The 24,977-nt window shown below is 43.1% G+C and overlaps 1 protein-coding gene across 1 annotated transcript in view; it reads right to left on the minus strand.

Moving 5' to 3' along the window:
- Positions 1-24,977, minus strand: part of P4HA3 (prolyl 4-hydroxylase, alpha polypeptide III) — a gene marked incomplete at its 5' end in the record, with an annotated part of 41,978 nt that overhangs the window by 897 nt on the left and 16,104 nt on the right. The window contains 8 exons of the mRNA XM_010848870.1: positions 811-907; positions 2,383-2,451; positions 5,417-5,479; positions 6,460-6,619; positions 8,842-8,906; positions 17,278-17,454; positions 17,695-17,858; positions 21,133-21,184. Coding sequence (XP_010847172.1) covers positions 811-907; positions 2,383-2,451; positions 5,417-5,479; positions 6,460-6,619; positions 8,842-8,906; positions 17,278-17,454; positions 17,695-17,858; positions 21,133-21,184 — 847 coding nt within the window. The remainder of the gene's footprint in view (positions 1-810; positions 908-2,382; positions 2,452-5,416; positions 5,480-6,459; positions 6,620-8,841; positions 8,907-17,277; positions 17,455-17,694; positions 17,859-21,132; positions 21,185-24,977) is intronic.

The raw sequence follows: 24,977 nt of genomic DNA on the forward strand, positions 1-24,977 counted from the left end.
AAAGTCCCCACAGGTCCTGTCTACTAGAGACTTAATTTTCAACCCCCTGGGTACTGTGGTCACTTATCCTTCATGTAGCTCCTGAAAGCCCCTTCTCCCACAGGGTACCATTTCAGGGCAGTGAGAGAAAAGGCATGGATCCCCTGGTCAGGTCCACCTCAGCACAAGAGTCCCTCCTCTACTTTTTCTGTCTTAAGAGCTAAGTTCTCATGGATACACGTATGACATGAGCGTGTCCCTTACTTATCTCTTCCTTGTTTGACCTCTCCTCATGGGAAAGCACTTGATGGTTTTCTCCTTGGAACAGAGGAGTGGGACTTTGCACTGATTCTTCTTTAGCTGTCCTGAGGAATCAGGGCCTATCTGGTCAGGCCAGTCAACTTTTACTGACACTAGCTATAGGACAGAAGCCTCCCCTTTATGGGCTCCTAATGTACTTGCGGCCACTAGCCCAGAATCTGATCACCTCAATATAATGTGGCATTGCTATGAAGCTTTTTTCCCCCTAATTTTGTTATTTTCCATTTAATTTTTTAAAGTTGACTTGCTGTGTTTTCATTTTTATTCAGTTCAAGAAATTTTCTTCTTTATTTCTTTTTGCCACGCAGTATGTGGGATCTTAGTTCCCAGACCAGGGATCAAATCAGGCCCCCTGCAATGGAAGCTCGGAGTTTTAACCACTGGGCCACCAGGGAAGTCCCTGTTACGCAGCTTTTGGAATGAAAGGCTATGTTATTTTCTATCCAACCCCTATTTCACTTTCCCCTGAAGCCTTCACCCCTTTCCCATGCCCAGAAAGGCAGGCCTTACCCCATTTATCTCCTACCAGGACAGGGCAGGCAGCATGAAGTGTGTCACCATCCCCTTCACCACTCCTATGCAGGTTCCACCAAAAGAGTGCTGCATTCTGAAAGCAAGCAGACCCCGCCCCAGGGAAGGTCAGCTCAGAGTCTCAGGCCTAGGGAAGGACTTGACGAGGACAAATGCGTGCGTGTCATTAACCAAGAAAACTGTCCATGCAGATGGGGGCAAGGAATACATAAGATGGCACAAAATGATAGACAAGCTGCCATTGACTCATTCACTGATGCCTTACTTACTGAGGGCCCTGCCCTACTCCAGACCCTGTGGATGCAGAGACAAGTCATGATCAATTCTGCTCTCAGGGAGCTCACAGTCTTGCAGGAGAGAGACATAGAAACAAACCAGGAGGAGACTGACAGGTGCCAGGGGAAGGGGGAGCACGGGTGTCACGGGATCACTCAGGACAGGCACTCAACAAAAAGCACAAGGGGAGCAAAATATTCCTCACACAACTAAGAACTTCATTCTGATGCTTAGCCTTTCTCAGGCACTTCTAATAACACCCCCAGGAAGCAGGCACCATTGTCATGTCCACCTTAGCAGAAAGGAAGTTGAGGCGTAGGGGCTTTAAATAACATAACTAAGAAGGATCAACGTCAGAACTCAAACCCAGGTGTTCTGACTCCAAATCTTCTATATTCTTTCTACCTCTTATACTCAGATTTCTCTCCTACACACTTACTTTATCCCTGGCCAAACCGCTGAATTTTGCTAAATACCCGGCATTTACTTGTATGCTTAGGATGTGCTGGGCACTGTTTTAAGTGCTAGAAGGCACGATCTCAATTATTTGTCTTCATTTCATTCTGGAAGTAATTAAGGGCTGCCATCCCTGATTGATTGATTGATTACTCTGAAATTTGGGGGAGAAATTAAGTAAACCTCTTACCACATTGGCCCTCCTCTAATGCCTTGCTTGACTTTATAGCTCTTCTTGCAGTATATACCATTACTGACTGTTAACCTCTCCGTGAGCTCCTAGAGGCAAGGACTATGACCTTTCCTCTGTACTCTGAGTGCCTCTGCTGCTGCTGCTGCTGCTAACTTGCTTCAGTCGTGTCCGACTCTGTGCGACCCCATAGATGGCAGCCCACCAGGCTCCTCCGTCCATGGGATTTTCCAGGCAAGAGTACTGGAGTGGGGTGCCATTGCCTTCTCTGCTGAGTGCCTCTAGCCCCCAGTATTTACTGAAAGAATGATTGAAGGGACCAGTTGCTGCTGAGATTCTGAAGAGGAATAAAAGATTTCTCACCTTTGACGAGTTCTGTTGTAATAGAAAGGCAGACATGTAATCATCTACTTGTAATACAAGTGTAAATAAGATTAAAAAAAAAATAGAGGTACAAGTAAGTGCAGTAGTCAAGAAAACTGAGGAACTATCTTTGATTCTGGGAATCAAGAAAGACCTCTTTTTTGCCCCCCTCCCAGAACAGGCGTGCAAGCACTGACAGCACGAAAGCTGAGGTGTTAGTTCAAACAATCCTAAAAATCACCTGTTGGCATCAGACCCACACTCACCTTGACCACAGGAACGCTGAAGTTGCCGTAGATGAAGGCTGTGGCTCCTCCGGCTTCCACCGAGCTCAACTACAAGGCCAGAGGGAAAGCCAGAGTTGAAATAGCCCGACTGCCTTACTCTGCTCCACGTGACATCTGATGTCATTTCTGCATAAATTTCCCTCCTGTGCACCCCTATTTCGACTCTAGGAGAAATACTTATGGAAAGACAATCACCCAATTTAGGAATGCAGACAGCCTACTCAGTGGCATCAGTGTTTGCCTGCATGGTCACGAGAGGACATTTAGAAATCCCCTCTTACTTTACCCTTGCAGCTAACATCCTTATTGAGGGTTACCTTGGGTAGGTCCAAACTTTGAGACCCTCAGGAAGAAATGTAGTTTATATCACAGCCCAAGACACACAGACGTGTCCCTAAGTTTCATAGAACATTCTTACTACATGAGATACTGTCTGTTATTTCCCATTTTATTTTATTCTCTTCTAGTTCAGATTTCTTAAATGCTGACCAGATCCACTAAATTGATTTCACAGCCTAGTAATGCATCAGGACCAATGGCTTACAGAACACTTCGTTTTTGAAGGCTAGGCCTCATAGAAACTACTGATTGCTCCTTTGGTGTGTTTCCCAGATCACTCAGACCCTCTCCAGGTAACCTCAGCTAAAGAGCTCACCACTGGTATATTCTAGAATTATAGATATGTTTACTTAATTTGAAGAGTTTTTACTGATTTTCAAAGAATACACAACCTAAACACTTTGAAAAATACTGGAAAATACTTTAAAATACTTTATATTATTCATCATCTTACCATTCAGGGAAAAAAAAGCACTTTTATAGTTTAACTATAATAGTTGACACTTATTGAGCAATGACCGTATGTTAGGCATCATACTAAATCCTTATTCCTCACAACAAATATATCATCCTTAATTAGGATTGTTGTTATTCACAGTCTAGGGATAAGGAAGCCAAGTCTCAGAGAGACTGAGTAGTTTACGAAAGGTCACATAACTCCAATCCAGGACTGGAGCTGAGCCAATGCTGACTACAAAGACCCTGCTGGTAACCACTGTATGGCACTCTTGCACACTACCTGTGGTATCATAGCACAGTGGGGTGGAAGGACTTAAACAACAGATTGAAAAGAGAATTGGATCAGTGTGCTGTGAGGATCCAGAGCAGGGCATCGATTGTGAGCTTGGTGGAGGGCAGGGAAATCTTCCCTCCTTCCACTGCTTTGTACTGGGACTGATCTTATATCCAGTCTGAGTAGAAAATCACTAACCTGATTTCAACTCAATCCTCTACTTCTTAAAGATTATTTTCCCCCTATAATATTATTCTTATATTCTCCATAAAACTTATCTCTTGTCTTCAGAAATGTTTATGATGGTCTTAACCCTAATCTGAAGATGAAAGAACTGGGAATAAGCTAGCACTTCCTAGGTCCCACAGTCCCTTCCTGGAGTCCTATACTTGCTTTCTAGGATTGAACAATAAAAACATACTGTATGAAACTTCACAGAGAGAGATCCCCTCACCTGACTTCATCAGGTCCTGCTGACAGCCCTGTGAGGAGGTGCAGAGCAAGAAAACAAGCTCAGAGAACTGTGATTTGTGCTGAGGCCACATGTTAAGTGGCAGAATCTGAATCAGGCCAACTGACTCCAAATCCAAACGCATGCCATTCCACTGTGTATCAGAGGCTTAAAATCCAAACACAGACACACTCTTGCATTTGCCACTTAAAACTGCTGGACTCCTGCATCTGTGCTACCCTTACCATGGTAACCAGGCCTCTGTAATCAGGGAGTCAGCTGCAGAAGACACTAGGGGGATAAAGAACAGAGAGATTGTGGCCCCTGGACGTCCTGTTCTTTGGTTGATGTCCAAAGACATCAACTGCCTATGACTTCACAGATTGTGACCTCCCATGCCAGCTTGAGTCATCAACCAGAGATGCACTAGCTCCTGATCCAAGCCATGTGCCCTGCCCGGAGAGCTGACGTCAGCCATCCCTCCGCCTGATCAGAATGTTCAGAATGACCACAAGAGGCCAGACACCACTGGCAGTGGCAGCTTTACAGTTTTGCAGAAAGTGAAAACCGAGCCATGTGAAAAAAGCCACGTTGGGACTGCCAGCAGTAAGACTATAGAGTGCTGGCCTCTGTTCTTTCTTGGCTGCACTGTGGAGACCAGATACAGGACTAAGGAAAGAGGGGATGCTAGGGTGGGGGTGTCTGCTACTCTAATGAGCCCGAAACCAGGCCCTCATCTTAGGGTGTAATGTAGAGCATGTATATTTAACGTTATAATACACCTCTTATGCTTTAAATGACAGATGACTGATATTATGACTTGTCCAAAGAGAAGGAGGCAAAACCACATAATCTGACAGGAAAAGGATAGGTGAGATAATAAAGACCAGGTCAGGTCAGAAACTAGGAGAAGAGGCCAATTTACTGTTTTAAGGGGGTGTAATGTAGAGTTAACTGAAGACTTTATAAGGAGAAAAGGAAGAAAATTTTCATTACATATGAGAGAGCCACACTTATTGAATTTCTCTGAAGGCATCTCTGTTCTTCCTTCTCATAATCTCAGCTGCTTCATTTCTCTCCTCTCTTACCCTCACAGCTCCATGACCTCATCTATAGGTCCATGCTTTTCAACAGCAAGTAGTCTTATGGGACCTCAAAGAAAGAGAACCACATCCCCTTCCAGTGTTGTTCAGGTCCCAGGATCTCCTGGCCTTCATGTAAGGCCACTTCCCATCCTAATCACAGCTAACAACAAGGTCACAGTTAGGTCTACATAACGTCAGTTCTTTGAGGGCAGGAGCTGACATGTATTTTTTTATTCCTCCTATGGTGCCTAATGAGAGTGCTATATGAAATTTACAAACATCCTGGAGATTTTTCTGCTGTGAATATCACATAAAATCAGTATCTTATATTGCTTTGAAAACCATAAAATAAAAGAGAGAGAAATAATCATTAAGTAACCCCGGTCCCTCCAGAGGAAGACTCACATAGATCATAAATGTTGCGACCCGGTTCCCAGAGTTCATTCTGTACAGTGGGCTGCTTGGTGACTGAGACAAAAATAGAACACATCATTATTTTATGCATAAGGCATCAGAGTGACAACCAGAAGGTACCAGTATTCCACCACAATACAGGGAGGAGAAAAATGGGGGAGTCACAGATGGGAGAGAGCTTGAGCTATAACTGGTCACGTATGTGCCTGTCTTTGCTGGCAGTTACTCAATATATTTTTTTTTCCTTTTACCAATTTATTAGATACACATATAAGTGAATTGTATACTAATCAAACTAAATTGCTTGTTAGTAGTGAAAGGCTTCCCTGATAGTTCAACTGGTAAAGAATCCGCCTGCAATGCAGGAGACCTCAGTTCGATTCCTAGGTCAGGAAGAGCTGCTGGAGAAGGGATAGGCTACCCATTCCAGTATTCTTGGGCTTCCCTTGTGGCTCAGCTGGTAAGGAATCACCTATAATGTGGGAGATCTGGGTTCGATCCCTGTGTTGGGAAGATCCTCTGGAGAAGGGAAAGGCTACCCACTCCAGTCTTCTGACCTGGTGAATTCCATGGACTGTATAGTCCATGGGTTTGCAAAGAGTCAGACACAACTGAGTGACTTTCACTTTCACTCCTCAGTGAAAAGACTGGTGGTTCATTGTATCTTCAGGTTGTTAGAGAAATAATATATAAAATGTTACAGATAATTATTCTGTAAACATGCCAAGTCCTAAGACTGGAATTCCTAATTATTTGCCAAAGAGACATATTCTTTTGTTACAGAAGAGTTTAACTGATATAATTTACATGTCATAAAATCCAGTCATTGTAAGAGTGTTTTTCAATGAGTTTTAGTAAAAAGATGAGTCAGCAGCTATCAGCTTGAAACTAAGACTTTCAGATCTACCTAGAACATGAACCTTTGTTCCAAGATTTCAGTGTCCCCTGAGGGCCCTATTAGAGCTCTGCCTCAGAGAAATAAATAATACCCCCTTTCCCTACCCCCAGGAGATGGTCACTGACCCCATAGTTACCGTAGCATGGTCAAAGTGAGGCTCATAGTGCCCTCCAATTCCATAGTTCACCACCTGGAGATACTCTGCGTAGGGAGGCTGGACATCAAGGCCCGTGAGGGCAGCAATGCGATGGTCAAGGGTCACCAGCACTGGGTCAACAGTGTCCTTCAGCCAGGCACTAAAACACACCACAAGTTGAAGCATTAGTGATCTGATGCCAGAAATGACTAACTGTGAATGATCAAATGATGTCATCTGCCAGAAGGAAGGCAGGCAGGGAGGACAGGAAATGCATTAATCTATCAAACGGGGGTGATAATATCTATTACAGAGACATGATCATGACAGATGATGCTTATGAAAATGCTTTGTAGGCTGTATGCTGGTGATTGCTGTAAAACGCAGAAAAATCTCTGTTCTTCTGCTCTACTCCAAGACAAACCATGATAGGTCAAAGGCCAAAGAGCAAAGTTCAATCTTTTTTCCTGAATGTCTTATTGAGGTTCTGATAAAGTGGAGGATTTGGGATCAGAATGTAGGTCCCTGGGAAGTAAGGAAGCAAACCAGTGAGTCTCCTAGGGAGATGATGAGGGCTCTTAAGGGAAGTACCCTGGCACATCTGGGTCTATAAATGATGGATTAATTTGTTTATTCCTTTATATAGAGTGCATGCATAGTGCTATGCTGTGGGCGCTGTGGTTTACAAAGGTACTCAAGACAAAGCTTCTGTGTTCAAAGAGCTCATTAGAAGAGACACACAAATATACACAAATACAACGAGTATAAATTGAAGTAGAAAAATGAGAACCGGCCTTTAAAGTCCTCAGGAGCACAGAGGAAGGAGATGTTAATTTTGACTGGCATGGCAGTAAGATGGACATGTAGGCCAAATTTTGAAGGGTGCATAAAATTTCAATAGATAGAAAAAACATAGGGGTATTTCAGGCTGAAGAAATAGCGTTAAGTGCAGATGTGGTGGGGTGACATAATATATATCAATGTGAAAGCGTCTGGTCTATGAGAGAAGTGACGGGAAATTAGGCTAGAAGAGCAGGCTCGGGGCATGTTGTGTAATCTGAGGACCCTGGGTTCAGGGATCTGGTCTTGGTGGAAAACAAAGAGTCAGTGGAGGTTTCTGTGCAGGAAACAAATTTAGTGATTAGGAGTTCACTGGTGACCTTTGAGGGACAAGTTCTAGTGAAGCTGTGAAGACAGAAAGTGAAAGGTTAGTCACTCAGTCGTATCTGACCCTGGACTGTAGCCCATCAGGCTCCCCTGTCCATGGGATTTCCCAGGCAAGAATACTGGAGTGGGTAGCCATTTACTCCTCCATGGGATCTTTCCCACCCAGGAATTGAACCCTGGTCTCCCACACTGTAGGCAGATTCTTTACCATCTGAGCCACTGGGGAAGCCCTGTGAGGACAGAACCAAAATTCAAAATGAATGCAATGTGGTGGCTGGGGATGGGGGTGGTGAATGAGGGGAGGCAATGAGGGTCTCAGTCTCTTTACCTGAAAAGTAAGGAGAATACCACCTCCTTCCCCTGAAAGCAGAACAGAAAGTTGAATTTTCCCCTTGACACCACAACGTCAGAAAGATTAGCAAAGCAATGAAGCTGAAGTTATACGGATTTTTCAAAACTTAGAAAATAACTTCCTAATGTAAAAGGTCCCAAACTTAGAAAATAACTTCCTAATGTAAACCAGACCAAGTAAGTTAAGCCAAAGCATTCTGAATCAAAGCTTTCATCACTCACTTCACTTCCCAGACTACAAAAACCATCCACCCAGCCTGAGGTCTGGCCTCTCCCCAAGGATGTCCTCGCTGTCTCCCATGGCTCCGGTGGGGACCCTCCTCTTACTGTATCATCCATACTGTCCTTATAGCGCAAACCAGGGGCTGCAGTGGGGCTGATTAGGGATGGAGGGGAGGGAATGCAGCTGGATCTTCCCCTCTAGAGAAGCCACCAGATCCAGAGATTCTGGCCCTCCCTCTTGCCTGAGTGGTGGCAAGTCATGCTTTGCATATGAATCAGAAGGTGGAACTAGAATTCTGTAAAGTCAAATTTTGAAGAGACTTTCTGGAAAAGCAATCCTGTTTAGGAGCACAACTACATACTTAATTTTTGGTCTAGGGCTTAGGAGCTTTTTCAACTCTTTCCCTAATGGTCTCCTAGTTAAGTATTCAGACCATGTAACAGCCTGTGAAAGGCCCTTGGGTGAGGGGAGTGGATATTGCTCCCTTTCAGCAAGAATGCACAGATATAAACCTGAACTATATAGGTTCTCTGGTGGAATCTCTGATGGCACCTGAATGACTGCTGCTGACCTTTAGTCATCTGTGCCAGGGTGGCCAGCAGGTGTGACCAGAGTCCTTGCCAAGGAAGGACCCCTCTTACCTCTTGCTGATGCGGTACTCCACTGGTAACTGCTTTTCACCTGACGCCACCACGGATCTCTGTAACTGGTGTGAAGGATGTAAGAGAAAGTCCAAGTGGTTACCATGCAAAGGGAAGGACTCTCATTTGCATAGACATGCCCCTCTCTTAGCATAAGCCTAACAATCACCAGTTTCTCCTTATAAAGGATATTTTGCACTCGCTACTAATTTAGTGATAGCTATTGATATTGAAAAAAATAATAAGTGACATAAAAACTCAAAGTTGACAATAAACTTGAGCTTCATATCTGGTAAATACTTATGGTAAATACTAAATGTTCAAAAAAGTCTGTTGGAACTAAAATAAAAGTGATTTTTAATCCCTTTTGCATCTGCAAGACTGTAAGTTTTGTAAGAACAAGGGCTGTTTCTTTTTTTTTTTTAATATGTATTTATTTGGCTGTGTCGGGTCTTAGTTGAGGCATGTGGGATCTTTCATTGCAGCACACAGATTCTCTAGTTGTGGCACATGGGTTTATTGCTTCATGGCATGTGGGATCATCTCAGTTCCCCAGCCAGAGATGGAACCCATGTCCCCTGCATTGCAGGGAGGATTCTTAACCACTGGACCACCCAGGAAGTCCCTAAGGGTTATTTCTTATTCATCTTTATATCCCAGTGTCTGGGTCAGCTAAGCTTTGACTTTAGTGTTTGTCAAATTAAATGACAAAGACAGGACACTCTGTACCCTCAGAGGCAGCCTGCTCCTTCTGATCAATTCAGATAAAATCCCTTCCTTACAGAGAATCAAAATCTGTTTTGCTTGCAGCTGCCTTTGTTATGGGGAAAAAACAACCAAACAGGTCTGAAGTCACTAATTCAACTGAACGTCTCTATTTTGTTCTGAATGTTCAGATAGGAATTTTAAATTATTTTTAAATAAAGTAGCCTCTAATTGCAAAAATACTGTACAAAGGACAGAAAGAGAAACAATATCTACACGAGGATGTCTGCTCCTGCATCCGACACCAGAATGTCAGCTCCATGAGGGCAAGCGCTTGGCCCTTTTTCAGTGCTGTATCCCGAGGGTGCAGAATAGGCCAGGCAGGGAGTAGGTGCTAAATATTGGTGAAATGCATCCAGGAGTGAATGAACCAGAGTCTTGAGCCTAACGACACAGTCCTGGCGCTTCACGTGCAGTCAGAGTAGAGCATGGAGCAACGAAGGGCACCCTTTCCTTTCTCAGAGGCTTCAACAATAATACTGTTCCTGCTGCTAAACCAGGTAGAGAAACTTGGAAAAGGCTCTTCCCTTCCCTAGACCCGTTTCCTCAGCTATAAAATGCAGCTTGTGAACAACACACTCCTGGACGCCTTCTCAGCCTCTCTCTCTACAATTCTGGGATGCAGAGAATCGGTAAGTGACTGATACTGTATCTGTGTGGTCCTCTGTCTAGCTCCTCTCCCGAGCGTTCATAGTGAAGAGAGAGTCCCTGCTGCTCTTCTGGGGCAATATCAATGGTTTAAAAACAAATCCTACAGAATCTCCACTCCACTCTGCCAGCCCCCTCCCTTCCAGAGCCACACTGCATTTCCACAATTATTTGTGTAAATTATCTGTATACTGCATTATACACTCTGCATAACAATTATTTACTGTGCATCCACAGTCATTCATTTGAGGGGACAAATACTTACTGGTTGTTCTCTGACTAAGCACTGTGCAGGATAACCATAAGTCATTCAGTGGGGCCCTTCTGGAAAAGTACAGGGTTACAGAAGAACAACCAGCCATTCTTACGAAGGACAGGAAGGCTTCCCAGGATGCCCAAAAGACAACTGGAATCACACAGGTGAAAAGAGGCCGAGGGAAGAGTGCTTCAGGCGGAGAGGAGTGTGTGGGAAGGCCAGTGAGAGCACTGCCTGTTCATGGAGGCACAAGTTGTTTAGCGTTTCTGGGGTGTCAGGGTAAGGCAGCATGCTGCAGAAAGGGTGGCAGTAGCCAGGCCAAGGGGCTCTGTAATCATTTGAGAGCAAAAGGGACCCATTAAAGAGTTTAAGCAAGGGCCTGACTCAGTGGAAAGTGACCGGTTGCAGATTGCTCTAGCTGCAACAGGCATAATAACAGGGCCATGCATTTCAAGGACAACATATGATCCCTGCTAGCCTACAGTCTGGTTGAGGGAGATAAGGGACTAACTCGTGAAACTGTGAGCAATTCCAGACAACACGTAAATGGCAGGATAAATGAAAGTACCAAACGACTGGAGACAAAAACTCTTGAGTTCAGAGGAGGAAGGTTATTGTAGGTGGCCCCAAAAAGTGCTCTGGAAAAAATGTTCCTGCTGAAAGAATCTGTGAAAGTGGGCCAAAGCGGTAAGGGCTAGGAAGCCAAAAGAGGTGTCCAGTTTCAACTGAGTCTTCAAGAATGGGCAGAATGCAGATGGGGGAGGAATGATGAGAGAGCAGAGAAATTATTTTTTGAGAAACAGACAGTGAACAGGAGCAGAGAAATTCAACACAAGCCACTGAGGTGGCTTGGTTCCCGTGGGGCAGCCACTACCACACACACCCAGGACTTGTTCCTGGGTAAGCCAAAGGCGAGACAGGGACCAGCAACCCTGGCAAGACACTTCTGGGGGAAAGGAGTGTGGCAAGGTCTGTGCGTGCCAGACAGATGACCTGGCCACGGGGGATTAAATGAACATCTCCAAGTGGGCTGCCTGTCCCGTTACCACAGCAACAGAGTTGTCCTGAGGAAAAGGGAGCTTCAGGCCAAACGCTGCCGCTGGCTCACTGAGAAGCCAAAGATATTGAAAACGTATCGTTCCAATTCACGGGGAGCTTAATGGCTTCAAAAACTTTCTGTACAAAGATCCCAGATTCGTCTGAAGGGCTTTTAGATGGAATTATTTTGCTATTCTTCTCCTCCAATTCCTATCTGCTGCCAAAGTCTCCCTCAAAATCTGCAGGCCTGATCAGGGCGCTCTCCAATTTCAAATTGTCCCACTGCTTCCCCTGGCTTTTGGGATAAAATCCAAACTCCCCAGCGTGGTACTTCTGGAGCTCCTAATTGTGTCTCACCTTGCATCTCCCATCACCCCCCACACCCACCCCTGCCCACTTCAGCCCCTAGCTTCCCCCTACTCTCTGAACACACCACACAGCAGGCCTGTGCACAGACTGCCTATCTTCCTGGAATATTCTTTGTCACCTTTCACTCAGATGAATCTCACATCCACGGGGAAGCCTCTGTTTTTCTCCTCCCTCTGCCTCTATCTGCTCTTCATCTGACTACCTTTCCCTTGGAGGAAGGTTCTCATTTTTATGCTGCTGTAGCACAACACCAATACTTATTACAGGATGTATCACAGTGCATTGTAAATATCTCTTTCCCCTTCTTCAGGAAGCTCTGAAATCAGAGGGAGCAATACTTAACCTCCGTGTAGCAGCCCAGAACCCAGTACAGCATCTAGCACACAGCACACTCTGTTCTAGTGATGAATGATGGTCTGGCTGCCAGGGCAAACAGCACACTGTGAAGGCCATGACGTCTGCTTTGACACAGGGATTCTGAAACTGTCTTATGTGCCATTTGAAAAGAGGCAATACACTTAAATAGCAGTGAGGTCAACTGCATGACCTTTCTAAATATTTGCCACACTTCCTGGATTTTAAATAACTTATTGGAATTCTGTCACCTCCACTAGCTTTGTTCATAGTGATGCTTCTTAAGGCCCACTTGACTTCGCACTCCAGGATGACTGGTTCTAGGTGAGTGATCATACCATCATGGTTATCCAGGTCATTAAGATCTTTTTGTATAGTTCTTCTGTGTATTCGTGTCACCTCTTCTTAATATCTTCTACTTCTGTAAGGTCCACACTGTTTCTGTCCTTTATTGTGCCCATCTTTGCCTGAAATGTGCCTTTGGTATCTCTAATTTTCTTGAAGAGATCTCTAGTCTTTCCCATTCTATTGTTTTCTTCTATTTCCTTGCATTGTTCACTTAAGGCTTTCTTATCTCTCCTTGATATTCTTTGAAACTCTGCATTCAGATGGATAAATCTTTCCCTTTCTCCTTTGCCTTTCTCTTCTCTTTTCTCAGCTATTTGTAAGGCCTCCTTAGACAACCATTTTGCCTTTGCATTTCTTGGGGATGGTTCTGGTCACCACCTTCTGTACAATGTCCCGAACCTCTGTCCATAGTGCTTCAGGCACTCTATCAGATCTGATCCCTTGAATCTTTTTGTCACTTCACTGTATAATCATAAGAGATTTCATTTAGGTCATACCTGAATGGCCTAGTGGTTTTCCCTACTTTTTTCAATTCAAGTCTGAATTTCTCAATAAGGAACTGATGATCTGAGTCATAGTCAGCTCCAGGTCTTGTTTTTGCTGACTGTGTAGAGCTTCTCCATCTTTGGCTACAAAGAATATAATCAATCTGATTTTCAGTACTGACCATTTGGTGATGTCTATGTGTACAGTCATTTCTTGTATTGTTGGAAGAGGGTGTTTGCTGTGACCAGTGTGTTCTCTTGGCAAACTGTTAGCCTCTGCCCTGCTTCATTTGTACCCCATGGCCAAACTTGCCTATTACTCCAGGTATCTCTTGACTTCCTACTTTTGCATTCCAGCACCCTATGAGGAAAAGGACATCTTTTTTTGGTGTTAGTTCTAGAAAGTCTTGTTGGTCTTTATAGAACTGTTCAGCTTCTTTGGCATTAATGGTTGGGGCATAGACTTGGATTACTGTGATGCTGAATGGTTTGCCTTGGAAATGAACTGAGATCATTCTGTCATTTTTGAGACTACACCCCAAGTACTGCATTTTGAACTCTTTTGTTGACTATGAGGGTTATTCCATTTCTTCTAAGGGATTCTTGACCACAGTCATAGATATAATGGTCATCTGAATTAAATTCACCCATTCCTGTCCATTTTAGTTCCCTGATTCGGAAAATGTTGCTGTTGACTCTTGCCATCTTCTGTTTGACCACTTCCAGTTTACCTTGATTCATGGATCTAACATTCCAGGTTCCTATGCAATACTGTTGTTTATAGCATCAGACTTTACTTTCACCATCACACACATCCACAACTGGGTATCGTTTTTTGCTTTGACTCAGGCTCTTCATTCTTTCTGGAACTACTTCTCCACTCTTCTCCAGTAGCATATTGGACACCTACCGACCTGGGGGGTTCATCTTTCAGTGTCATACCTTTGTGTTTTTTCATATGTTCATGAGTTCTCAAGGCAAGAATGCTGAAGTGGTTTGCCATTCCCTTCTCCAATGGACAACATCTTATCAGAATTATGACCCATCCATCTTGGGTGGCCCTGCACAGCATGGCTCATAGTTTCATTGAGTGCTGCACTTAATATGCCAGCAAATTTGGAAAACTCAGCAGTGCCCACAGGACTGGAAAATGTCAGTTTTCATTCCAACCCTAAAGAAAGGCAATGCCAAAAAATGTTCAAACTACCACACAATTGTGCAAATCCTTCAAACTAGGCTTCAACAGTATGTGAACCAAGAACTTCCAGATATACAAGTCTGGATTTAGAAAAGGCAGAGGAACCACAGATCAAATTGCCAACATTCGTTGGATCATAGAAAAAGCAAGAGAATTCCAGAAAAGCATCTATTTCTGCTTCATTGACTATGCTAAAGCCTTTGACTGTGTGGATCACAACAAACTGTGGAAAATTCTTAAAGAGATGGGAATACCAGACCATCTTACCTGCATCCTGAGAAACCTGTATGCCGGTCAAGAAGCAACAGTTAGAACTGGACATGGAACAACAGACTGGTTCCAAATAGGGAAAGGAGTATGTCAAAGCTATATATTGTCACCTTGCTTATTTAAATTATATATGGAGTATATCAAGTGAAATGTTGGGCCACATGAATCACAAGCTGGAATCAAGATTGCTAGAAGAAATAACAATAACCTCAGATATGCAGATGATACCATCCTAATGGCAGAAAGCAAAGAGGAACTAAAAAGCCTTTTGATGAAGGTGAAAGAGGAGACTGAAAAAAATGCCTTAAAACTCAACATTCAAAAACTAAGATCATGACAAATAGATGGGGAAACAATGGAAACAGTGACAGACTTTAATTTTGGGCTCCAAAATCACTGCAGATGGTGACTGTAGCCATGAAATTAAAAGATGCTTGCTCCTTGGAAGTAAAGCTATGACAAACCTAGACATCATATTAAAAAGCAGAGACATTACTTTGCCAACAAAGGTCCGTCTAGTCAAAGCTATGATTTTTCCAGTAGTCATTAATGGATGTGAGAGTTGATCATAAAGAAGGCTGGAAAGTGAAAGTGAAAGTCACTCAGTTGTGTCCAGCTCTTTGCGACCCCACGGACTATACAGTCCACGGAATTCTCCAGGCCAGAATACTGAACTGGGTAAGCGCCGAAGAATTGATGCTTTTGAACTGTGGTGTTGGAGAAGACTCTTGAGAGTCCCCTGGACTGCAAGGAGATCAAACCAGTCAATTCTAAAGGAAATCAGTCCTGAATATTCACTGGAAGGACTGATGCTGAAGCTGAAGCTCCAATACTTTGGCCACGTGATGTGAAGAGCCAACCCACTGGTGAAGACTCTGATGCTGGGAACGATTGAGGGCAGGAGGAGAAAGAGGTGACAGAGGATGAGATGGCTGGATGGCATCACCTACTCAATGGACATGAATTTGAGCAAACTCCAGGAATTAGTTAAGGGCAGGAAAGCCTGGTGTGCTGCAGTCCATGGGATCTCAAAGAGTTGGACACAACTGAGGGACTGAATAACAACAATACTTTCTGGAGGACTAACTCCCCTCCCCATCAACATAAAGCTTGGCACAGTGGCTGCAGAGCCTTCTCCATGGAAGAATGAGATATACCCACCAAGCTGACTGCAGTGTTGGCTACATGTCTTGCTTTAAGCAGGGAAATGTGGATGGAAGTAATGCCTGGTGCTTCCAAGCAGAAGCTATAAAAGCCAGCTAGTAGTTTGCCATCTTTGTGTTTTTCCTCTCCCATGAGATGGCAATGTTCCAAACAGAGGCTGCTCTGTTGGGCTGGGTCCGAGAGTAAGGACAACATGGGGCAGAGCAGCAACCAGCACAAGACAGACATATAACGTGAGGACCAAGCCAGCCTCTACTGCTGTTGTCCTCCCTGAGATTTGGGGGCTGCTTGTTACTGTTAGAGGAAACCCTAACTGTAACTGCCTATTCTGTAGGCACCATTTGTGTGAGTTCTTTTATAATAGGAGGTTCTGATAAGGAACGCGGAACTAACAAGACACTACCAGCAGGAAGAATTTGGGAAAATTCATCTCACATGGAGATGCCACATGTCCTACCACCTCCCAGAATCCTTCTTGCTGGAATCCATCTTGGCTGAGCAATGTGTGCACCACCAGGAAGGACCCTGAGTCAGAATGATTGCCCAGAGGCAAGCTGGAAATTAATCCCATCACAAAAAAAAACAAGACTGCGAGCCACACGGCAGAGCAGTCCTCCTGGGCTCCCTTACCTTCCTGCTCTCCGCTCAAGCACCTTTTCTCAGTAAAGTTTCTTGCTTTGTCAGCATGTGTATCTCCTTGGACAATTCATTACCGAGTGTTAGGCCAGAGCCCACTTTCAGGCCCTGAAGGGGGTCCCTCCACTTCCGGCAACATTACCAAATAAATATAACAGCCTAAGTTAACTGATACATAAAGGCGAATAGCAGAGCAGCAATCAGTGTACCTCTGGGTTCCAATTCTGGGCCAAGCCATATATGTGACCCGAGGTCTCTTTCCCTCTCCGGGCCTCGGATTTCTTTTTAACAAAATAATGACGTTTAACTAAATAATCTTCACACTCTTTTTCTGTGCTAGGAAATCTCTCCTTTCCCCTGTCATTTGACCCCTTTTCTTCCTTTTTCTTTCTGTTTTTGGCCACACCAAACAGCTTGTGGGATCTTAGTTCCCCAACTAGGAGTCAAACCCAGGCCCCAGGCAGGCATTGAAAGCGCTGAGTCTTAACCACTGAAACACCAGAGAATTCTCCCACCCTTTTTTTCCTTCTATCACTTATATGGAATGATTGGGGATGGGGGGCTTCCTTTAATTTTTTTAGATTAAATTTACACACAGTGATATACATAGATCTCAAGAGTACCATTTGCTGAGTTTTCACAAACATACAACCATGTACTCCACATCCCTAACAAGACATTGAAAGCACATTGTGAATACCCCAGAAAATCCCCTTGTACTTTTCTCAGCCAGAAGCAACGACGACTGTGAGTTTTTTCACCGCTGATTAGTTTTATGGAATGGCTGGTATTTTGAAGTCCTGAACAGATGAACTATCTAGTTCAGGCTGCCTGTTCTCACACTCTGAACATCAGTCAGGCAAAGAAACAAAGGGAGGTTCTCAGCAGGCCTTGCGGACACTCACCCATGGTTCCGCAAGCCCTCTGATCGTCTGAGCCTCGGCGTCACTGACAAAGTCATGGTAGAGAACAACATAGGGCTCCAGATGGATGACCTCCTTCCGCACAGGCTGGAGCAGCAGGTAAGGACTGGAACTGGTCTCATAGGAGCAGTAGAGGCTGGGGATCCGGTAGTGAGTAGGCTGAAAGGAAAGACTAGAATCAGCTTAGAAGAAGGGTCTAGAAGTGGAAACCAATTTATGGGAACTCCAGCATAAGAAGCCTGAAATTCAGGAGATTCAGAATTCAGTCACTGGTATTGTCCAAGTGAGCTTTATTATCTTCTTTAATGCATCAGTTTTTCCCTTTAAATTGTCCCAGTTCTACCTTTTCTCCCATCCCCCAAACTGGTTCCCCCTTTTTCTTCTCGTGAGAAGTGGTACCTGGGAACCCAGGGTCTGACATAACCCCTCGTAGGTGTCCCTGGTCTGCAGGTGGGGCACATTGGGTCTCTGCATGACAGTCTCTGCTACAGCCTGGTTAGGGCTCTCTGCCAAGAGCTTTTCATACTTCAAGACATTTCTGGCCACCCTTTTATTATCTGGGCCTGGAAGAAATCAGCAGGAAAAAATACAAATTAACAGATTAACAAACAGTGGTCCCAGGGAGTGCTGCCAAGGTTTCCTGCAGCTTCACTGTTACACACCACCAGCACCCGGACAACTTCCTATGTCCATGCACAGGAGGATGTAAGGCCCTCACCCCTACAGCAGGATTAAGCAGGGCCTGGTAGACCTGAAGGAACACTCTTAGACCAAGGGATCATGAGGATGGGGCTGCAGGATAGTGTGATGGTCAGTTTTATGTTTAGGAAAGAAGCTTCAATCATTCATTCACCCGTCCACTCAGTAACTTTCCAGTGAACATGTACCAGACATTGTGCTAGAGGCTAAACTCTCAGAGTTTAGTCTATCAGAGAAAAGACACATTGACTACTTACAACAAAACACAACAAGAAAGTGCTATGAAAGAGAAGTCCAGAGAGCCAAAGCCTACCGCAGAGAGACTCGCTCTATTCTTCCCTTGAGAACTGGAAGCTAAACTATTCCCTGCCGGAGACCAGCCCCGGCTGATCCAGGGTATTCGAAGGAGAGACGGCATAGGCGAGGATCAGGATACAATAGCTTCAATTAGATATTAATTAAAGATATAAAGAGTAATAGAATAAGGATAGCTCAGTAGAAAAATTCAGTGGAGAAAAGAGGCTGAGTAGCTTGGTTTACGCGGGAGACCAATAAAACTTCAAGACAAGAAGTTTGCACCACTTACGTAGGCCATAGGCGTCCTTCCGTTCTCCCGAAGGAGAGGAGACACAGGCCTCCCCGGTCAGATCTTAGAAGCCCAGGCATAATTAGTAAGCATGGTGGGTTCCGCGTTCCAGATGGAGACCCAGCCAGAGTGAGAGAGAGAGAGAGACATGGGGAGACCAGTATTTCGAGAAACTGATCCCAATTCTTTATTTTCCATGGTCTACTTTTATACACTGAGATGTTATGCAAAAGTCACGCGGGGTCAGCAGTCCTGACTTTTATTAAAGTCAGGTGCTTCACACAAATGTATACAGAGGTCTTAGGGATGTTACATCATCTTCTGGCCAGGGGGGCCTGCTGACAATTTACGACCTTCTCCTTGTGACAGCGGTCAGTCAATCAGGACACTTATTTCTCCAGGGCTGATTATTCTCAAAACAGACGCCACCCAAATAAAGTTACATTCCTACAGGGTGACGGTGTAGTGGGTTTTAGTTAAGGAAAGAATTTACTTAGCCTAAGGTCTAACGTGATTAATATCAAAGGTTAATACTGATTTCTTCTATATATTCATTAATGTGTGTAAGGGCAGGGGATGTGGAGACTTAGCAACAAACATTGGCTCAACAAATGAAAAACCCTTCACCAACACAATTTCTAATTAGCCTACTATACTTATAGTTTTCTAACTTCTCTAAAGAACCTGTTTTTAGAGGGTTTAAAGCATCTTGTGCCTCTCACGGTTGGGAGGCTGTGAGCAATCACATGTGGCCCGACGAGCCTGTCAGGCAGGCTAGAGAACCTTCAGAGGAGTTTGTAGGTTAAAACACTCTTGTCACACCCCAGAGTTTTTATTGACTGGAGCTCTAGGTTAACTCCTTCTCCGAAAGAGGTGGTGGGGGACAGCCCCCCGTAAAGTCAGAGGTGTAGGTAAGAGCACAAAGTAGTAAAGTAGGCAGGCTCTGGTTATGGGGGTAGACGCTCGAGGATTTCCAGGGGGACTCCTGAGGCTCGATCCCGCCTTTGCATATGTCGAGCCTCCTTCCTCATGACCTTTGCCATGGGCAGAGTACCTCACTCTGGCCCCCAACAATTCCCAACTCTACTAGATTCCTCAGAATGCCTGCCTGGCCTAGACACAACAGAGCAGTATGGGACAAAGGTGTTCTAGACTTTGGTTCTAGCCAAGGTCCCGACAGGGATCTTGTGTCTTGTTTGTATCCACTTTAGGTGCAGATCCGCCATGAGTTGGCAGCTACCCATGGCCAGCTAGCCTCTGCATTATCTCAGTGCATCTCGGAAGGAGGTGCTCCATTGCTGTAAGGGTCACAAAGCATCTTTCTCTGAGGAGCTCAATGTGTTTCTAACACTTCCACCGTTACCATCATTCTGGCCAATGAGGGGACAGAAATTATCATCCTTTTTTTAACCAAAGGAGAAATAAAATTTGAAGGAATAGAAACATTGGGCCCAAAATACCAATGAAAATATTGCGAGACCATTTATGGAACAAGGAATTTTAATTTGCTGTGTCTACTTATTCACCTTTAATAGTGCACAATTTACGTTCTCTGGGATATGCAGAGATTTTAATAGTTCAAGCACAAAAAATAGAGGGGCTGGGTTATCACTTTGTCTGTACCACTAACTGTCCACATGTTTCCAGACCACACAGCTACTGCCTTATCCTACTGTTTGCCAAACTATCAGAAAGGAATAACATTACTAAATGGATTCATTAAGAAGTCATACATATTTTTGTGAAGTCCTACAGGAAATACATCATAAATACTGGGTTGGCCAAAAAGTTTGGTGTTTTAACGACCTTTTTGGCCAACCTAATTTTGTGAATGGTTATTACATATCTTAACATATCTGATACATATACATATCTGTAAATACACATATCTGTAACATGTACCTATCTTTTAGTATCCATCTTATTAAAAGAAAACCTGGGAAGCCCTCTACCACCAAAATTTTAAGCAAAAATATCTAAGCAGAGTTAAGCTAGCAAATCTCTCCCCCAGTTTAACTCTGGTGAAACGCTGCTTGAGAGGGTTGAAGCTGAACTCTGTGGCCAGCTGGGCAGGAGGCTTGCATAGCAAAGTGAGCTCCAGTATAAAGAGAAGAATTGCTATCTTTCTGTTAGCAGCCAAAGTGAACAACCCTGCTGAGTCGCTCTCCTTCTTGCACACACAGCTCTCATTGATTGCACTCATTCCCAGGTCTATTCCCAAAACCTGGATCTTTGAATGTCCCTGAAGAAATTGGCTCCCAACCTAGGACTTGTTCCCCACTGAAGCAACACTAATACATATGACTCAATAGGGGTGGAGGAGGAAGGCACACGCTGGTATCTTTTTCTTAGCACTTCCAATGAACTTAAAAACTCCCCCTGGTGCACTGAACAGTATGTTAAGATTTAATCAAAAATTAGAAATGTGCCTTGGATTATGAGATTCGAAAAATAAAAACAGACAGCTATACTTCATTTGCAGGGATGAAAGGCCAAGAGCAAGAGGGATTTCCCACAGGTCTGACCTGTGGTTATCTTTTATGGTTACGTACTGTACAGAAGAAACTCCCGGGAAAGGTTGAGGGCACACAAAACATTTCCTGCCTGTAAAAAAAGAAAGAAAAGGAAAAGAGTGAGTTAACGGCGCTGAGGATATCTCCCCTAATGAATCATTAAATGGATTAAAAAAACTCTAAAATAAGCTTACCAATAGTAGATAGTAAGACTCACTGAAATGAGCTGCAGACTAAAATGTAGAGATTCCTACATTTTACAATTTACAATTCCTACAAATAGAGAATTGTCCTAATTCAGGATTTGCAGCCCTGATGCAAATCAGCTCTCCTCAGTTTCCTCATTTACAAATGACTTATTACCACCCTTACCAGGGAAGGGAGAAAAATAAGTGAAAATAAACTTTCTTAAAATTCCCTCAAATCTTTCAAAGCATGCAAAACCATATAATTGTAGGGTGTTGTTGTTTTGGTATATTTTATTAGTAAACGTTACTATGGAACTGCAACAATCCTACTAAGAATATGATGTGTTCTCCAGGTTCAGCACTTCTGAGAATCCACAAAGTTAGTGAGGGGAAGAAAAAGGAAGAGCTAAACCTGAACCATTCCCACTGCATAGCAATGGCTCTCCCTGCAGCCATTCAACCTTGGACTACACACAGCTGAAAGCACACACAGGCTTTCCAGACAAGCCTGGGGAACAGAACTCGGGGCGGGTGGGCTGTCATCCTGCTCTGGGTGCTGCGAAATGATGATAAGTCACTAGACCTGTATGTCCTTCTGATCATTTCACTTTTGCATGTTAAAAAAATGCATTTTTAATGATAAAAGCAAGAAGAAGGACACTATAAAACATACGAGAAATGGGGGTAAAGGTTCCACTGAAACTCAGGCATTTCAAAAATTTTGGAACAATACATAGTGTGTACACAGTTACAGTCATATTTATTACACATTTTCATATCCTGATTGTTTCCCTCTACAGTGTAATCAGGAGTACTTTCTATATTTTTACATAGTCCTCAGAAACAGCATTTTTTAATTAGTACTTTTCACTGTGGTAAACATAAATTTACCATCTTAATCATTTCCAAGTGTACGGGTCAGTAGTACTAAATATATTCACACTGTTGTACAAATGACCTCCAGAGTTTTCTCATCTTGCAAAACTGAAACTCTACTCATTAACAACTCCCAATTATCTCCTCCCCGCCTGCCCCTGGTAACCATCACTTTACTTTCTGTCTTTATAAATTTGACTCTTCTAGAAATCTCATATAAATGGAATCAAACTATACTTGTCTTTTTGTGACTGGTTTCACTTAGCATGATGTCCTCAAGTTTCATTTACGTGGTAGCATGTGTTAGAATTTCTTTCTTTTTCTTGTCCATTCACCCACTGATGGATACTTGGAAAGCTTCCCACCTACTGGCGGTTGTGAACAGTGCTGCTATGAACATGTGTGTACAAGAGAGATAGCATTTTTAATGGCTGCATATCATTCCATCCAGAAGCTCCATCACAGACAATCTAACCATTCCACCACTGTTAGGCATATAGATTGTTTCCAATTAGTATCATGAATTATTCTGTTCTGTACTTAACAGATGTGTAATTAATTAATCTATTAAATGTCAGATATTAACTCAGGGTTACAGATTTTCAAACCCTTTGAGATGAAGAAAGCTAAAATATTAATTTTATATATTTTTAAAACTCAAGGGCTTTATCAGGAGATAAAATTATGTTTTATCAAGAACAGTTAGAGCTACTTTTGATATCCCAGTTAAATTTCTCTGGAAATGTGTATAGTAAATAATGTTCAATGAAAAAGGAGAACACACACTTGTGTATATTGTAACGATAGCTTACATTTATTGAGAACATATGTGCTATGAATTGGGTTAAGGGCTTTACGTATATTAGCTCATTTAATCCTCATGCCGACCCTTTGAGATGAGTGCCAACTACAAACTGGCACTTGCCATGAGAACTTCCATCTATATCCACAAGGATTAAATCACGAGCTGCTGCAGCTGCTGGCTTTCAACACCCCCCTGAAAATAGTTCAGGGTGGAGAGCATAAATGAGGCACTCTGTACAAAGGCAGAACAGGTCTTCATACAGTTAGATATTTTCAGAAGCTGATTTTATAAGCCCAATTCTTGTATTTCCTCATATCTAGAAAAGCACTAAAACTTTTCATGGTGACAACTGTTCCTCAAGACTAACAGAAACCTTCTGCAAAAAAAAAATATGCGTTTGATTGCATGTACTCCCCTTTCACTAAAATCACATATATACTGACCTTCCCCCTAACCTCTTTGAAACAGTTTCTCAGAGCTATCTGAGGTGCTGTCTCCTGGGCTACAGTCCTCATTTTGCCCCAAATAAAACCTGATGCACAACTCTCACATTGTGCATTTTTTTAAGTCAACAAAGGGTAGCAGAATATGCCATCCTCAAATATGCTTCTTTGGCATAAGGATTATTTTGAGCTAATTATTTTGAGAAACATCAGAGAAGTTTTTTAAACCAGAGTAGAAGCTACGCTTTCATAAGGGAAATTTATATTTACAATGGAAATCTCCTTTTGTGAGGGTTATCTCCCCCATGTACCTGAAAGAGAAGGATGACTCTACATCAGAAGAAAATCTTACCAATGGAGAAGGCACCCTAAATCTATTGGTACCTAACAGCCTTACTCTTGCTTGCTTGGTCTGGTCACCTCCCAGATCTGGCCCCCCCATACCTTTCCTTCTTTTGTCTTTAGCTGGATGCATCATATTTAAGATGAAGGTTTAGATCCTCTCAGAGAGTTACTCATCCCCTGCCCCCCAATATCTCCCATGTCTACAGGAGGTATACATGTTGGTTAACTTACGTTTATTGTTCTTCTTATTAATCTGTCTTATATTACAGGGAGGGCTCAGCTAAAAACTCAGAAGGTTACAGGGAAAATTATTTCCACACTCCCACATTATCATTATTATTCCCCTTTAAAGATAAGAAAATTAGGGACTTCCCTGGTGGTCCAGTGGTTAAGAATCTGCCTTCCAGTGCAGGGGACACAAGTTCGATCCCTGGTCGGGGATCTAAGATCCCACATACTGTGGAGCAACTAAGCCCACAGGCCTCAACTACTGAGCCTGTGCACCAAAGATCCCAAGTCCAGCAATTAAAACCCAATGCAGCCAAATAAACACATAAATAAAAGTAAATAAGTATTTTTTTTTTAAAGTAGAAAGAAGAAAAGTCTGATCATAGAGGAAAACTGAAGCTTTAAAACAAAAAGAAAGAAAATTAAGGTCTAGGGAGGTTAAGTAAGTTACCCAAGTTTTCACAGAACTTGAACCTAGGTCTGCCTGACTTCAGAGCCTAGAGTTTAGTTACTACACACAGTTTCTCATTATTTGTAGTTACTGAAATGATTTTTTACTAAAACATATCCTGAAAATGTATTAAGTGATAGTACTACATATAATATGATATATTATACTTTTTGTGGTGTATATAGATACACAATTTTATATGATAATGAAAAATCCATGAGGAACATTTATCCCTAATTTACTAGTGGTAAAAAGGGGACCAGAAATTGCCTATAAGACAATGCCAGTGTGTTTTATTATTGTGGCATAAACACACACACACACACACACACACACACTATAAGGGCACAAAGAAGGAGAGTCTGAGGGGTCTAAAGAGAATTAAAGAAGGCTTCACAAAATAGGAGACATTTGAGCTACACCTGGTAAGATGAGTAATATTTACCAGACAAAGCACAACTGTAGAATGGGAGAGTTTCCAAGTGAGAAGAGGAGAAATCTAAGTTACCATAGGGGAAAAAAACCCAAAACTATTAGACATTGTTTCT

This window comes from Bison bison, unplaced genomic scaffold (assembly GCF_000754665.1).
Source record: "Bison bison bison isolate TAMUID 2011002044 unplaced genomic scaffold, Bison_UMD1.0 scf7180017864276, whole genome shotgun sequence".
NCBI classification, from domain to species: domain Eukaryota; kingdom Metazoa; phylum Chordata; class Mammalia; order Artiodactyla; family Bovidae; genus Bison; species Bison bison.